This window comes from Musca autumnalis, unplaced genomic scaffold, assembly GCF_047663935.1.
Source record: "Musca autumnalis isolate F117 unplaced genomic scaffold, ASM4766393v1 scaffold_3, whole genome shotgun sequence".
NCBI lineage: Eukaryota > Metazoa > Arthropoda > Insecta > Diptera > Muscidae > Musca > Musca autumnalis.
In genome coordinates, this window is record NW_027411866.1 from 245,435,286 (window position 1) to 245,450,122 (window position 14,837).

The following is a 14,837-nucleotide window of genomic DNA, read 5'->3' on the forward strand; positions in this document are numbered from 1 at the left end:
TTGGCCGGGTGGTAAACATTCAATACCATCTTCTGGGATTGGATCTGTGGGATCCTCGTCGACTTCGCTACTATTGGATACCAACAGTTTGGAAAAATGCTCTTTCCATATCCTTAGCACGCTATCTGTATCATTTACCAGATTACCATGTTGGTCTCTACAGGATGATGTGCCAGTTCCAAAGCCATCAGTTTGATGTTTCAATCTTTGGTAGAATTTTCGGACTTCATTCTGGCTCCTGTACATATCGATTTGTTCACACTCCCGCTTTTCCATCTCTCTCTTTTTCCTGCCGAAAAGACGTTTCTCCTCTCTCTCTTTTTCCTGCCGAAAAGACGTTTCTCCTCTCTCCTTTTCTCCCGATGCCTTTCTCGTGCGCTACGCGTTGCTACTGATTGTAAAGTAGCCCTATGTGCCGCATTTTTCTCTTCGGTAGCAGCACGACACTCCTGGTCATACCATGGATTCCTTGGTGGAGGTCTCTGGTATCCAAGTGTACTGATTTTGCGGCTGCTTGCATGGAGTGGCAATGTTTTGCCATTGTCCTGATATGTTATCCGGACGAGGAGTGCTTTCATTAAACAATTGGGACAGTTGAGTGGAGTATGCTGTGGGTGGTGTTTTATAATTGCAGCTTACCGATGTCCAACTTCCGTGTTGTGTCTGTTCGCACTTTGTTTGCAACGTTTAATCTGGTACGTACCTTAGCTGCAACAAGGTAGTGGTCCGAATCTATGTTTGCACCCCGAAACGATCGTACATCCAACACGCTCGATGCATGTCTTCCATCTATCTATAGTTTCTTCTAAGCGCTCGTAAAATATATCCTTGGTCTGCTCGTCCTTGTCTTCAGTGGGAGCATGAACGCAAATAAAGCTGATGTTGAAGAATTTTGCTTTTAATCGAATTGCAGCTAGTCTTTCATTCACTGGGGTGAAGCTGGAGACCAGATGTTTTAACCTCCGACTACAAATCCGAAACCAAACTCATGCTTTGTGTCATGGCAGCTATAACACAGTGCGTCACCTTTAAGTGTTGTTGTGACGCCTTTCCCGTTCCATCGTATTTCCTGTATGACAGCAATGTCGGTCTTGTACTTTTCAAGTATATCTGCCAATGCGTAAACTGCAGCTTCTCTATAAAGAGAGCGAACATTTCAGGTGCAGATTCGCAGATCATGGTCCTTAAAACGTTTGCGGGGTTCGTCAACTAGGGGAGGGTTACTAACCCGACGCCCAAACCCAAGTTTTTAACGTTCTTATGGGTGAACGCGCGGCACATGTTAGCTCACTACCTTTAACGGGTGTTAAAGGCAGTTCCGCAGGTGACACCACGGGGAGGTCAGTGTCCACTTGAGATGAAAGAGGGACCAAGATAAATCCTGGGCTTTGCCATGTTAAAGCCGGTCAGGACCGTTCCTTGGTGTCTTCCATCCCCTACGTCACTCAATTACTGTATTTAGAAAAAGAAAAACAAAAAACCGGGAGAGTAAAAAAAAAACAAAATACTCAAACAATTTTGAGACGATTTTTGTCCTATCTGTCTATCAAAACCATTTTGACTAAACTTTGTACTTCGTAATATTTTGTCCAAACATAGATAAAATTAGTAAATGTTCCATATGTATCCACTCCTTCCCACCAACAAAAGATGACATTTTTATTCACTGAAAGGTGGGCACGATAACTCTCTCTTTCAGACATCGATTAGGTTCAAATATCGACTATATCATCGACCTTCAACAAAAAAATGTCTAAATATTTCGAAAAATTCATGGGCCGATTCCGTACAGCGAGGCGAGTCGTGTCGCGTTGCCAAATGCAATTTTTCGATTCCGTATGGCAATATCGCCTGACGTCGACAAATTTTGTCGCCGAAATGTTCATTTTCCGGCGACAACAAATTAGCTGTCGCCGTACATTTTTACTAACGAATAAAAATAAAATAAAAAACGACGATAGACGACGCGACATGACTCGCCTCGCTGTACGGAATCGGCCCATCAGTTTAACGGCATGTGTTGGACCATTTTGAAATTTTTTGGATTAGGTAGTCACCATAATCCCTGATATAATAGACTACAAGCTCTAAAATAGCATGTCGGCACAAACTAAAACGGCTGATGAACACGAACACAGGAAATGCATATTTTCTGCAATTCAATTGCAACTGCGGTCTCCTCATGCACTCTAGAGACCCAAATATGGAATGTATGAGGGTGGCAATAAAGTGTGGGACTGCCGAAGTAGATTTGCTTAGGATGTATGTGACTCCAATGAACAGTTGCGCCCTGCGTTATATGCCTGATATTAGTTCGCTTTTGGTGAGCAATAATCGTCTGGTGCTATGAGACTTCAATGGTCATCATGAGCTTTGGGATTCAGTCCTAGGTAATGTCCAGAAGGATACAGCGCTGCTCGAGCAAATTAATAGCTCCACATTTTGCAGGGTGAACGAAAACGGAAGTGTAAAAGGAGATATCACAGCTCCCCAGACATCACTATTGTAGGATTGGGGTATGCCGGTTAACTCACCGATTAATAGCAATATCCATTTTCCGTTTTAAATAAATGGGAGACCGGGTTGGTTTTAATGTTTTATTAAAGTTTATTTAATATTAAAGTAAATGGAGGAGTTTTATTAAGTTAAACAATAAAAGGTATTGAATGAAAGTTATTGGAATATTTAAACGAGTATTTAATTAAAACAATAAAAAATAAAGAATTAACACAAAGTAAATGTTTGCAAAGTAAGCCGTCTGCCGTTTTTCCGTCTTTCGTCTTCGTTTGGCACGTCTGCCTGTCGCTAATGCTGAGTACCAACCTCTTCACGTCTCGGTGGTTATCTAACTATACTTCTTTAACTTTCGATGGTTCAGCGAAGACTTTACTCAAAGGAGTTTGAGTAAAATTTATATTTGTTGTAATTAGAGAGAAGCTCGTCTAATTTAAGGTTACCACGTTGTGGAAATACACCGATCCCACATTTCGGCCATCCTGCGTTGAATTCGTCTCGAATTCTTCGTCGTCTTCATTCAATCCCCATGGCTTCATATACTCGGCACATGTTGTTGCTCTGGGACCTTCGCTGAAACTCACCCTCTTAACATCGTAGGTATTGTTTGATTTGACTTTGGTTACTACATACGGGCCTAAATACTTTTGCTTTAACTTCAAGCCTGGTCCAAATTGGGTTCTTTTTATTGCGACTAAGTCACCAATTTGATACTGCTTAGCCTTTCTGCGTCTCAGATTGTAGCCATTTCTGTTCTCGTTTTGTATTTTAAGAATTTCTTCTTTGGCCTTCTTTCTCATTTCATCTCGCTGTTCGTCGAATTGTTGAGTCATCTCTTCTTCTATAAGTTCTTTAACATACTCCAACAAGAAGTTCAAATGGTGTTGTTTTAGTACTCGAATACGTCGAATTCATGGCTTGTTGTACCTTGTCTAGATGTTTGTACCACTTGGTCGGATCATCAGCACTTAATTTTGTCAAAACAGATGTAATTACAGAGTTCATCCTCTCTACCTGACCGTTAGCTCTCGGTAATCCCGTCGTTATTAAAATATGTTCGATGTTTTCGGATTCACAATACTGTTTGAATTCTTCTGATGTAAACGCGGTACCTCGATCAGAGATTATTCTTACTGGATTGCCAAACACAGAAATTTGGGTTCGCAATTTAGAAATGACTTCAGCTGTCGTCGTACTTTTCGTTGGATATAACCAGCAAAATTTGGTGAACGAATCTACTACCACAAATATATGCTTATAATTCTTATTCGTCCATTCCAACGGGCCTAAATGATCTATGTGGTAAGTGTGCAACGGATGAAGTTCTCCTTCTTGCTTTCCTCTTTTCCTATTCGCAACAATACACTGGACACACTTGTCAATGTGATTCTGGATCTTGCTGTCCATCTCAGGCATGTAGTATTCTCTACTTAAAATTTCTTTAACTTTCTTCACAGCAAAATGTCCTTTTTCGAGCGCCTTTCGAATAAGTTCTCGTTGCATAAGTCTAGGAACCACAATCAATTCAGAATCGTCAACAATCTTGTATAAAATACCGTTCTTCATCATGTACCTGTCGAACATATCCGTTTCTTGAAGTTTTTCCATTATAGGTTTCAATTCGTCGTCATTCATTTGAGATTTACTAATTCGTACAATGATACCACCTTCTGTTATTGCCATCACTGGATATCTGCTCAAAAAATCAACATGTCTCATTCGAGAACCACTGAGATGTTCCACCTCATAATCAAATTCTTGTAAAAGAAGTATCCACCTTGCAACTCCATAGTCTTGGTAAACTCATTGCAGTCCGTCACGATTTTAAAATGTATTCCCAAAAGATATACTCGGAATTTCTTTAATGCTTCTACAACTGCAAGAATCTCTAATTCATAACTGCTATATTTTCTTTCGGCATCTGATGTCTTTCTGCTCATATAGTAGACTGGGTGGAGTTGTCCATCATCCGGTGATTTTTGCATCAAAATCGCACCATAGCCATCCATCGAAGCGTCTGTATGCAGTTCCGTCTCATAAGCTTGATTAAAAATGTTCAACACAGGGACGTCGCATAACATTCTCTTCAAATTATTGAAAGCCTGAAATTGTCTTTCACCCATCTCAAATTTAACGTTGTCCTTTGTCATGTCTGATAAAGGTTTAGCAATGCGAGAAAAGTCTGGTATAAACTTACGAAGATAACCTGCGAGTCCCAAAAAACTACGAAGTTGCTTTATGTTGGTCGGTAGTTGCTTTATGTTGGTCAAAAGATATCGTGCATACCATTTTAGTGACATTTTTTAAATATTATGGGGAAGTACTTGAAGTTGTCTACAGGTATTGCCCATCTTCGAGCTGAAACTAAATTTGGAAAAAAATATGACGAAGTCCAAATTTTGGGCTGTTTTCTCAAGAAAATTTTTTACCGTCTTAATTGAGGCAGCGAATGCAAGTTGCTTCAACAAAAAACAAAGTGAATCGAGAGCAGGTCTTAAAGTAAACTTATCCTAAATTTTGTGTGTGAGATACCCGAAGGAGTGGACAAATATAGTCCATATTCGGACCTGATCTATATCTGGTAGATATATTATGATGTGTAAAGTAAGGACCAAATCGGTCACTCCCTTCAAGAGTTATCGCCCGCACAATTTTTCCGAACAGTTTTGAACTTTTATTGGGGAGGTACCTGAAGGAGTGAAACGATATCACCTATCTTCGAACTTAAATTAAGTCTGAGCAAAATATTACGAAGGCCAAATTTTGGACCGAATCGGCAGATCCTTTCGAGAGTTATCACACGGTGTCATAGGGGGTTTTTTGCACCTTTCAGGCTATTTTCTCAGGAAGTATGGATTTGCCCCTGATGAAACTTGTACCGTATTATGGGGGCCAGTGAATGCAGGTTGTAACAACAAAAATCCAAACGATTCGAGAGCAGGCCCTAATCTGAACTACTCCGAAATTTTGTGTGGGAGGTACTCGAAGGAGTGAACCGATTGAGTCCATATTGGAACCTCATCTAAGTCTGGTAGAAGTTTTACAATGTGCAAAGTATGGAGCATACTTGGGGTCTAAAACCATTATTTCGATTAGGCACATTTTGCCCGTATGAAAGTGTATATACCCTCGTTAGCATAAATGCTGAGGGTATAAAAATTCTGAATGAAAAGATCTAATTATTGTTGACAGCACTACTACTAATTCTAGGGCCTTCAATACTGCGAAGACTTCCGCCTGAAAAACACTACAATTTGTATTAAGCTTGAAAGAGCGTTAAATGTTTAGCTCTTCGCAGTACACCCCCGCTCCAGTTCCTTCAACCATCTTTGAACCATCAGTAAAGATGGAGAGGCTATCGGGTAGTGGCCTGCCAAGCTCCCATTCACTTTTGTCAGGGGTAAGAACCTTCGCTGCATGAAAATCCAACGAAGGCGAGATGTAGTCAGTTACACTCCCCCCGTCACTTAGTCCGATCTGACTGCTTAGCTGGTGTAAAATACTAGCATGTCCAGACCCTGAAGAGCGACATAGATTAAGCTCCTTGAGCCTCAAGGCACTACGGGATGCTAGATACTGAACAGAAATATCCAGGGGCTGGATGTTCAGTACTGCATTCAGTGCTGCTTGAGGGGTGCTCCTCACTGCTCCTGTAATAAGAACTGAAGCAGATCTTTGCACAGTAGCTAACCTAGACAAATTGGATTTGTTGTTTAGGGTCTGCCACCAAACAAGACATCCATAGGTCAAAATGGGGCATACCACTGTCATGAACAGCCAGTGTATAACATGTGGTCTCAAACCCCAGCTCTTACCTATGGAGTTCTTGCAGGAATAGAGTGCAATTAGACCCCTCTTAGTACGCTTCTCTGTGTTTCTTTTCCATCTGAGTTGATGGTCAAGAATCACTCCCAGGTACTTCGCCTCTGTAGAGAAATTTAGCTGCACCCCATCTAGTGTTGGTGGTACGATCTCGGCGGTTTTGCTTTTTCTGGTAAAGAGCACCAGCTCTGTCTTTGCCGGATTCACACCAAGGCCGTTGGTGTGAGCCCAGCGTGAGAGTTTGGCAAGTGCTCTTTGCATTAAAGCGGATAATGTGGACAAAAATTTCCCGCTAATCAGGATAACCACATCATCCGCGTAAGCAACTACCTTAGTTCCTAGTTTGTCGTATTCCCTGAGTATCCCATTTATCACCAGTAGCCAGAGCAAGGGAAATAAGAATCCCCCTGAGGTGTGCCTCTGGTGACAGATCTCCTAATGGATCTCTCCCCAATATTAGAATTAATAAGCCTGCTTCTAACCATGCTATCAATCCAGTCTATTAGGATAGAGGGGACACCCAGTGATTCTAGGGAAGAGTGGATGGATTCGAGTTTCACGTTGTAAAAGGCCCCTCTAAATCCAGAAAGGCAGCCAAGGTGAAATTCGATTCATCCAGATTCTTCTCTATATAACCCAACACTATGTAGCGCTGTTTCTGTTGATTTCCCTTTAATATAAGCATGTTGTGAGTTGCTTATAACGTCTTGACTGAAGAAAGTTCTAATTTCTAAGTCCAACAACCTTATCAAAGTCTTTACGAGAAAGGAGGAAATACTAATCGGCCTGTAGTCGTTCGGTAGCGACTGACTTGGTTTCCCAGCTTTGGGAATATAGGCCACTGTTACCTCTTTCCACAGCGCCGGTATGTGCGATAGTAGCAGACAAGCCATAAAAATCTTCTGAAGAATGGTTGTCAAAACAGTCGGTGCGTTCTGAAGCATCGCTGGAATGATACCATCAGGTCGAGGAGACTTATATGGCTGAAAAGTACTTATCGCCCATGAGATTTTGTGATAGCTTATTAATCTGTTGACAAGAGCCAACTCCCCTGGAGTGCGGGTCCTGCTTTTGCCCACACCAGGTGTGCTCGAGCTGGCATCCTCACTTCCAGGGAAATGTGTTCCTGTCAACAGATCTAAAGTCTCTAGAGCGGAGTTAGTCCAGGTACCGTCATCCCGTTTGATGCTCCCAAAGGGTTTTGGGTCCTTCGAGATCACCTTACGGAACCTCGCTGCTGCATTAACCCCCTCTATGGATTCACTAAAACTTATCCACGAGTCTCTCTTAGCTTTCCTGATTTCACTTTTATACCGGTTGAAACTCTCTCTATAAAGATTGCAATCGGTAATCCAATCGCACTAATCATACTTATCCAACTTATGTATAATTTTCACACCAACATCCTCACGAAAATATCCAAAGAGGCCTTTCAAAATAACTCGCTTTTACTACATGTTATTGCAGAAGGACATTTAAATTTTATTCCGTTTTTCATTTCCTCTTTCAGGAGTTTTAAACAATCTCTTCGATGGCTTATCAGACAAGGATGAAACAGTACGATTGGCCATACAGTCTGCTTTGGTGAAGATAATTGAAACACATCCGGTGAGGGCAACAGAAATACTCTTGGAATATCGAGAAAAACATCCTAAACTAAGTGAACAGACTACAAATATTATTTTAAAGTAAGTATTCAAATTGAATTATTTTTAAAAAGGATGTGATAATCATGTTCGATTTCTTTATCTCTTTTTACAGGGCCATTGAACGAGTGGTTGCCTCAGATACCACCATACCAAGTGAGGCACATAAAAAACTTGCCTCTCTGGCCATAGAAGAACTGACACGTTCCCCAGAACATGTACCGAGTATACAAAATCATGCTCTCAACATTTTGGTGGCAATTGGACGGGGGGATGATTGTAAAATGGTTATGGAGGCCCTGATGGCTCACACCAAAGAGGGTACTGTGGCTCATTTTATGGTGATGCAATGTTTTGGCACTTTGGCCTCGACAAATGTACCAGCTGTTGTGCCTTTTATTAAACAAATTTTGGCAACGATTTTAACAAATCTAAACTCGATTAAACAGGATCACATTAAACAGGCGCATGCATATGGTAAGTTAGGAAGGAGATTTACGATTTAATTTTTGGAAAGTTCTAAAAAATATTTGTTGTCCAGCCATTGGTCGCTTTAGTGAAGCTCTGTTGGAACAAACTTCAGCGAATGCAGCCGCTGCAGTAGAACAAAATAGCTCTGCAACAACAAACGGTGATGAGGAAGGAGGTGAAGGTGAAAGCGAAACTAAATCTGCAGGCGTAACTAAAACAATTGAATCCTTCCCCGACTGTTCAACGGAAATTTCAATAGCCTATGATGTGCTCTTCAAACAGTGGCTGCATTCCCGAGAACCCAAAGTGTGTGTGGAAATATTGCAAGCCCTGTCATCCATGTTCCCTCTGCTACCACCAGATACAATACAAGATCAAACACCACGTTTGGTGCCGCAAGTTTTGGGTTTATATCGCCGCTCCATAGAACGTAATTCCATTACACAGTTCCTTTCGGCTGTATTGAAGACCAACATCGCCATACATCCTGCCGTCTTGGACTGTGTGGCCGATCAATTGATTTCAAATCTCTTCGATTTGGTTTGTGTCTACCCGGACTATGAGAAACCCCAGACGGTAAAAGGGCATTATGAGGTTCTAAGATGTTTCCATCTACTTTCCAGTGTCTATGCCACCAAAATAATGGATACTCTGCTAATGCATTTGCGTAACAACAGTGAAAGGGAACGCATCAAGTCTTTGTTGATATTAACCCATCTCTTGAATACCTCAACAGTGAATATTGAAAACAAGTTGCAGGCCTTTATTGAATGCCTCAAGCAAATGATTACCAGCGAGAAAAGTATTAAAATGAAAATGACTCTGCTGAAGTGTATCGTGGCCCTGGCCCAAAAGTCTTTTATTAAGGAAAAGGAATTTGTGTGGTTCATTGTACGTTACAGCTGTAAATATACCAAAGTTAATCAGGAACATGGCTCATTGGAAGATCATGCCAATTTTGTCTTATCCTGTGAAAGCTCCCTGCACATGTTGGCCTCCACAGTGGGCACAATGGATGAGTTACTAAAACGTGAGTTACTGAACTATTTTGTGTTACTGGATTATACAGATATTTGCTCCAACTTGGCCAAATGCTTGGCAAGTTTATTTGCCAAGTCGGCAAATATTGAATTTGAAATTGCCCACGATGCTGATGAGGAGACGCCGGAAAGAAGAGAATCCAATGCTGGTGGCGATGATGGGGTTACTGCTAAAACTCCCAGTTTGGTAAAGAGCGGTAAAATTGTGGTGCCTTCAGCGGAGATAATCTATGCCAGATGTCTGTCCTTGCTGGGTAATTATCATTGCATTAAGAGGGCCACCAATATCCTGTCATTTTTGAAATACTATTATCCACATCTTAATCCTGAGCTGTCCAAACTATGGGATAAATCCATATCGGATCTCTTGCTAAACATCAACAAGGAATCTTTGTATTTTAATAAACTTAATTCCTTTATTGTGGAAACCAATGAATTCCTGGTGAAGCATGATGAACACTTTTCCGAACGTTTGGCCAATAAAATGGCGGAGCAAACCATAATCTATCCCATGGTTTTGCCACACAATGAATTTGTAATACCCTCCTTGAATATTGAGCGTGGCATGCTCATAAAAGCCATGGCCTTGACGCTGTGCAATGTCAAGGATGATGGCATCATCAATGCCAAATTGGATTTGATCATTACCTCCGCCCGCCAGGAGAAAATGGATAAACACACCAAACACATAGAATATGAAGATAAAATCATACCCTATTGTCAGGCTTTGGGTTATTTGGCACGCAAACATTACGCCCTAGTTATCAAGAAGCTAGCCGAATTGGCCAACATTGGTGGTAGAAAACATTCAACTGGTTTCTTTTCCAATTTACATTTCATCAAAGATACCCACAAGGAATTGGAAAATTTCAAAACAAACCTACTGGCCATTAAGTCCCTGGGTTATGTCATGGAAGAGGCTGATCCCCAACAATCACTGGCCAATCTGGATGATACCATTTTCAACTTTTTAATACTCCAATTGAAATTCACCAAAGATCAATGTGTCATGTCTGCCATTTTGAAAACATTGCTAAATATTTGTAATCAAATGATTAGCGCAAAAGAGACCCAGACCACACCTCTGAAATACCGCAAACAAATCATGGAGGCTGTGTTTAGCATTCCTATTGAACCACCCTTTGATGATTTACCTTTACTACCTATCATACTGAAATTGGGCACCGATTTTATACGCATTGGTGATGGTGATGCTGCCGCAGAGTCGGTAGATGGTGGTGTCATTTTTGAAATTGCCTGTAAAAATTTCTTCAATTGTGCCCAGAATTTAAAAATGAAATTTGAATCCCAAGAAGAAGATGAACGCAACAGTTTCCTGGCAAAATATCTCAATGAATCGTTGCCTGAACTTAACAAATTGGTAAAGGTTATCATCGAAACAGATCCCTCCCCATCCACATTGGATTTAATCATCTCCATTTTGGAAACGTGGACAAGGGATACAAATTCTGAAGTAAGAATTTGTGCTAGTCATGTCTACAACAACACCTTGGAAGTCTACATCAAATCAATGAAAATTGGTTGCGAAGCACCATCGAAATTTAATCAAACCGGACAAATGTTGGGTAAAATTGTGCCACGTTGCATTGATTCGAATGGCACAGTGCGCCAAGTGTCAGTGGACATTCTCCAAAAGACTTTGGAGATTGCTTGTATTTATGAAACTTTAACCATTGCTGATAGTGCAACAGATTGGGTAAAAGAAATTGAATTGGTCAAGGAAGAAATCATCACAGATGACCCCAAACAAATTTACAATCTTGCTGGCGAGATTGCAAAAATTATTGCGTTGCGCATATCGAATTTTCAATATTTACAATTTTGGTAAGTGGTAAATTTGGGGGAAATTTTAATGAAAGCTTTTTTACATTTTTCTATTGTCTTTGTTTTTTTTTTTAGTAAAACCTTATTGGCTGGTCTCAAGGACCCTGAACAAAGTTCCGCCATTGGTGCCTCTGTTGTTTTGAAATTCTTTATTCAACAAAAGGGTTCTGAGTTGTTCCATGCTATACCAGATTTAGTCAAAGAATGTTTAGGGGTGAGTATAAAAAATGATAAGATTGATAGGGAAACTATTTTTAAACAATCAATGGAAAACAGGTAATGAACAAAAGCAGAGAAATAAAATATCTTTGATATAAGTTTCGATGATTTTATTTGGTCTACGGAACTGACTCAACACCTAATCTGAATTGGCTTGTTGTATGATGTGTTTATAAGTTCGTATTTCTGCTTAATCTGACTCTGGGTCTATCTCCAGTTGTAGGAATGTGGCTGCTACGATGGGTTGTAACCACAAAGCTACTGCAGTTAGTTGAGTAGGTTTGTCATGGCACACATTTTTGTTTCGACATACAGAAACAGGCTGTTACTTTTTTAAGAAAACATTTGAAAATCTTAATTTTAAAAATTCATAATTTTAAAAAGAATGTTTGAAAAAAACTATTTTTTTAAAATATTTGAAAACCTAATAATTTAAAAATATCTGCAAATATTTAAAAAAAAAAAACTTGAAAAAAAATATTTGAAAATTTAAATATTACAAAAAATAGAAATTTTTTTTTAAACAAATATATACATAGGAATTCAATTGAAAAACTTTTAAAATTCAAGTTGTTTAGAAATAATTAATTTAAAGAATTACATTAAAAAATAAATATTTGAAAATTAAAAATTTCAAAATTATATTTTTAAAAAATGAAACTAAAAATTTTTAACAATTATGAAAATTAAAATATTAAAAAAAATAGAAATTATAATTAAAAAATAATTGAAAAAATATTTGAAACATAAATTTTTTGAAAATCACAAATTAAAAAATTTATATATATTAAAAAATAAATTTTTTATATAATTAAATTCAAATATTTTTTTTAAATTTGAAAATGATTTTTTTTTTAATAATTGAAAAACTATTAATTTAAAAAATCAAAATTGTTAAAAAAATATTATAACCAAATTTAAAAAAAAAAAAAAAAAGCAAGTAAAAAAGTATCAGTCGGCTTTGCCGACAGAGATATACCCTCAGCCTGTGTATATTGAAAACATTATTTCCCAAAAAAATGTATTTACGGGGTTTTAAAATTTTTTGACGTTTGAACCGACAAAAATATTGATTAGGATTAAAGATCAAAAGTTTTGCGGAGCAGATACCAAAAAGAATGGATCGACATTGACCATTGTGGAAGTGGATCTCCAGCCACTACATATGGTGCCTATGGGGTTTTTACACCCTTCGGGCTGTTCGCTCAAGAAGTATGGACTTGCAACTGAAAAAAATTTTACCATCGTAATTGAGGCAGCGAATGCTAGTTGCTTCAACAAAAATCAAAGTGATTCGATATCAGGTCTTAAAGTGAACTTATCCGAAATTTTGTGTGGGAGGTACCAGATGGAGTGGACAAATATAGTCCATATTTGAACCTGATCTATATCTGGTAGATATATTAGGGTGTGTAAAGTATGGACCAATTCGGCCACTCCCTTCAAGAGTTACCGTACGAACAATTTTCCGAACATTTTTGAACTTTTGTGGGGGAGGTACCTGAAGGAGTGGACCGATATGGCTTATCTTCGATCTTAAACTATGTTTGGACAAAATATTACTAAGGCAAAATTGTCTACCGAATCGGCAGATCCGTTCTAGAGTTATCTTGCGCTCCAACCACTTCACGCGGTGTCATAGGGATTTTTTGTAACTTTCATGCTATTTTCTCAGGAAGTATGGACTTGCCCCGAAGGAAACTTGTACCGTCGTATGGGGGGCAGTGAATACAAGTTGCTAAAACAAAAATCAAAGCGATTCGAGAGATGGCCCTAATCTGAACTTTTCCGAAATTTTGTGTGGGAGGTACCCGAAGGAGTGGACCGATTGTGTCCATATTGAAACCTTGTCTAAGTCTGGTACACATTTCAGGATATGCAAAGTATGGATCAAATCGGTTACTCCCTTCAAGAGTTATCGTGTGCACAAATTTTCCGAACATTTTCGAACTTTTGTGTGGGAGGTACCGGAAGGAGTGGACCGATATAGCCCATCTTCGATCTTAAACTAAGTTTGGCCAAAACATTACGAAAGACAAAATTTGAACCGAATTTGTTCATCCGTTCGAGAGTTATCGTGCGCTCCAGCCAGACAGACAGACAGACAGATGGGCGGACATTGCTCAATCGACTCCAAATTGTCTGAAACACATTTCGTCCAAATATACTTGAGGTCTAAAACCGTTATTTCGATGAGGCACATTTTGCCCGTATGAAAGTGTTAGCATAAATGCTGAGGGTATAAAAATGAAAATTAATCCTTGCCCTATAGAAATTTAGACGGCTACACAATTCCTATCATAGTTGAGCCAAAGTTACTGTGCTTTGTCATGACAGCTGATGCTCCTCAGCTGCGATAGACGGTGGATGTTCTCCGCATTCACACGATAGTTGTTTATGGCATCTGGGACGGCATCTTTGTGAATGATATTCAAACCTGCCGGTTAGGTACTTGAGGACTTTGTTCCTACATCTTAGCTAGTCGCAGATAGCTGTGCCATGTGCGGACGACGTGAACATGCTGTCGAATGTGACCCTTAGAATTTTGGGGTTGTTTGTGGTCAGAATTCAGCTACCATCGACCATGACTTTCAACTCTTCAGCCTTTCACAAATTATATCAGGGAATTCAACTGACACCAAGATCGTATAATCATCCGCTGTTTGAAGGGAGTGGAATACATAAAAGTTAGAGGCTAAACAGCTCCGGAGATATCACCCCACATTATCAAACGTTTCAAAATTGGCCGGAGGGTAGGAGGCAATGTCAATGTCAAACAGCGTGGACAGCTTGACAGTATCAAAGACTTTTGGTAACTCGGTCGTCACCATCACTTTTCTATCGCATGACTTGCTCAGGTTAAATCCTCGAAAAATATGTGTGGATTTGGCGTGCTGTGCTGCTTACGGAACCCATACTGATGATCGTCAACTCGATAGCTATTATTAATTTTGGATATCGGATTGAATGTACGCGCAGGTCGTAGTATACGAAATATACGGATGGACTAAAGATGGAATGTGCTCATTGATGGAAGCGAAGAAGAATTTGTCTATTTTGTTTACGAAAAGGATTCAGCGTGGATAATAGGGATGTTGTAAAAAAAAAACAATTTTGTTATCCTCTCACAGAATATGGCAATTGATTGTTCGATAACTGGCCCAAATATAGTTGGCGGTAGAAGAGTTCATGCTAGCGATGTCAATTCACGCATCTCCGGAATGGACAAAAATGCTCATAACCCCTAAGGAATGATGTGAATGTGATGAAACAGAGGGAT

At 39.5% G+C, this 14,837-nt stretch overlaps 1 protein-coding gene across 10 annotated transcripts in view; it reads left to right on the forward strand.

Annotated features, from left to right (window-relative positions):
- c11.1 (maestro heat like repeat family protein c11.1) overlaps positions 1 to 14,837 on the forward strand; it is a 73,775-nt gene that overhangs the window by 47,301 nt on the left and 11,637 nt on the right. For all 10 annotated transcript variants that reach the window (XM_073977578.1, XM_073977580.1, XM_073977572.1 and 7 more), the window contains 4 exons: positions 7,847 to 8,024; positions 8,098 to 8,459; positions 8,524 to 11,338; positions 11,414 to 11,552. In XM_073977578.1, coding sequence (XP_073833679.1) covers positions 7,847 to 8,024; positions 8,098 to 8,459; positions 8,524 to 11,338; positions 11,414 to 11,552 — 3,494 coding nt within the window. The remainder of the gene's footprint in view (positions 1 to 7,846; positions 8,025 to 8,097; positions 8,460 to 8,523; positions 11,339 to 11,413; positions 11,553 to 14,837) is intronic.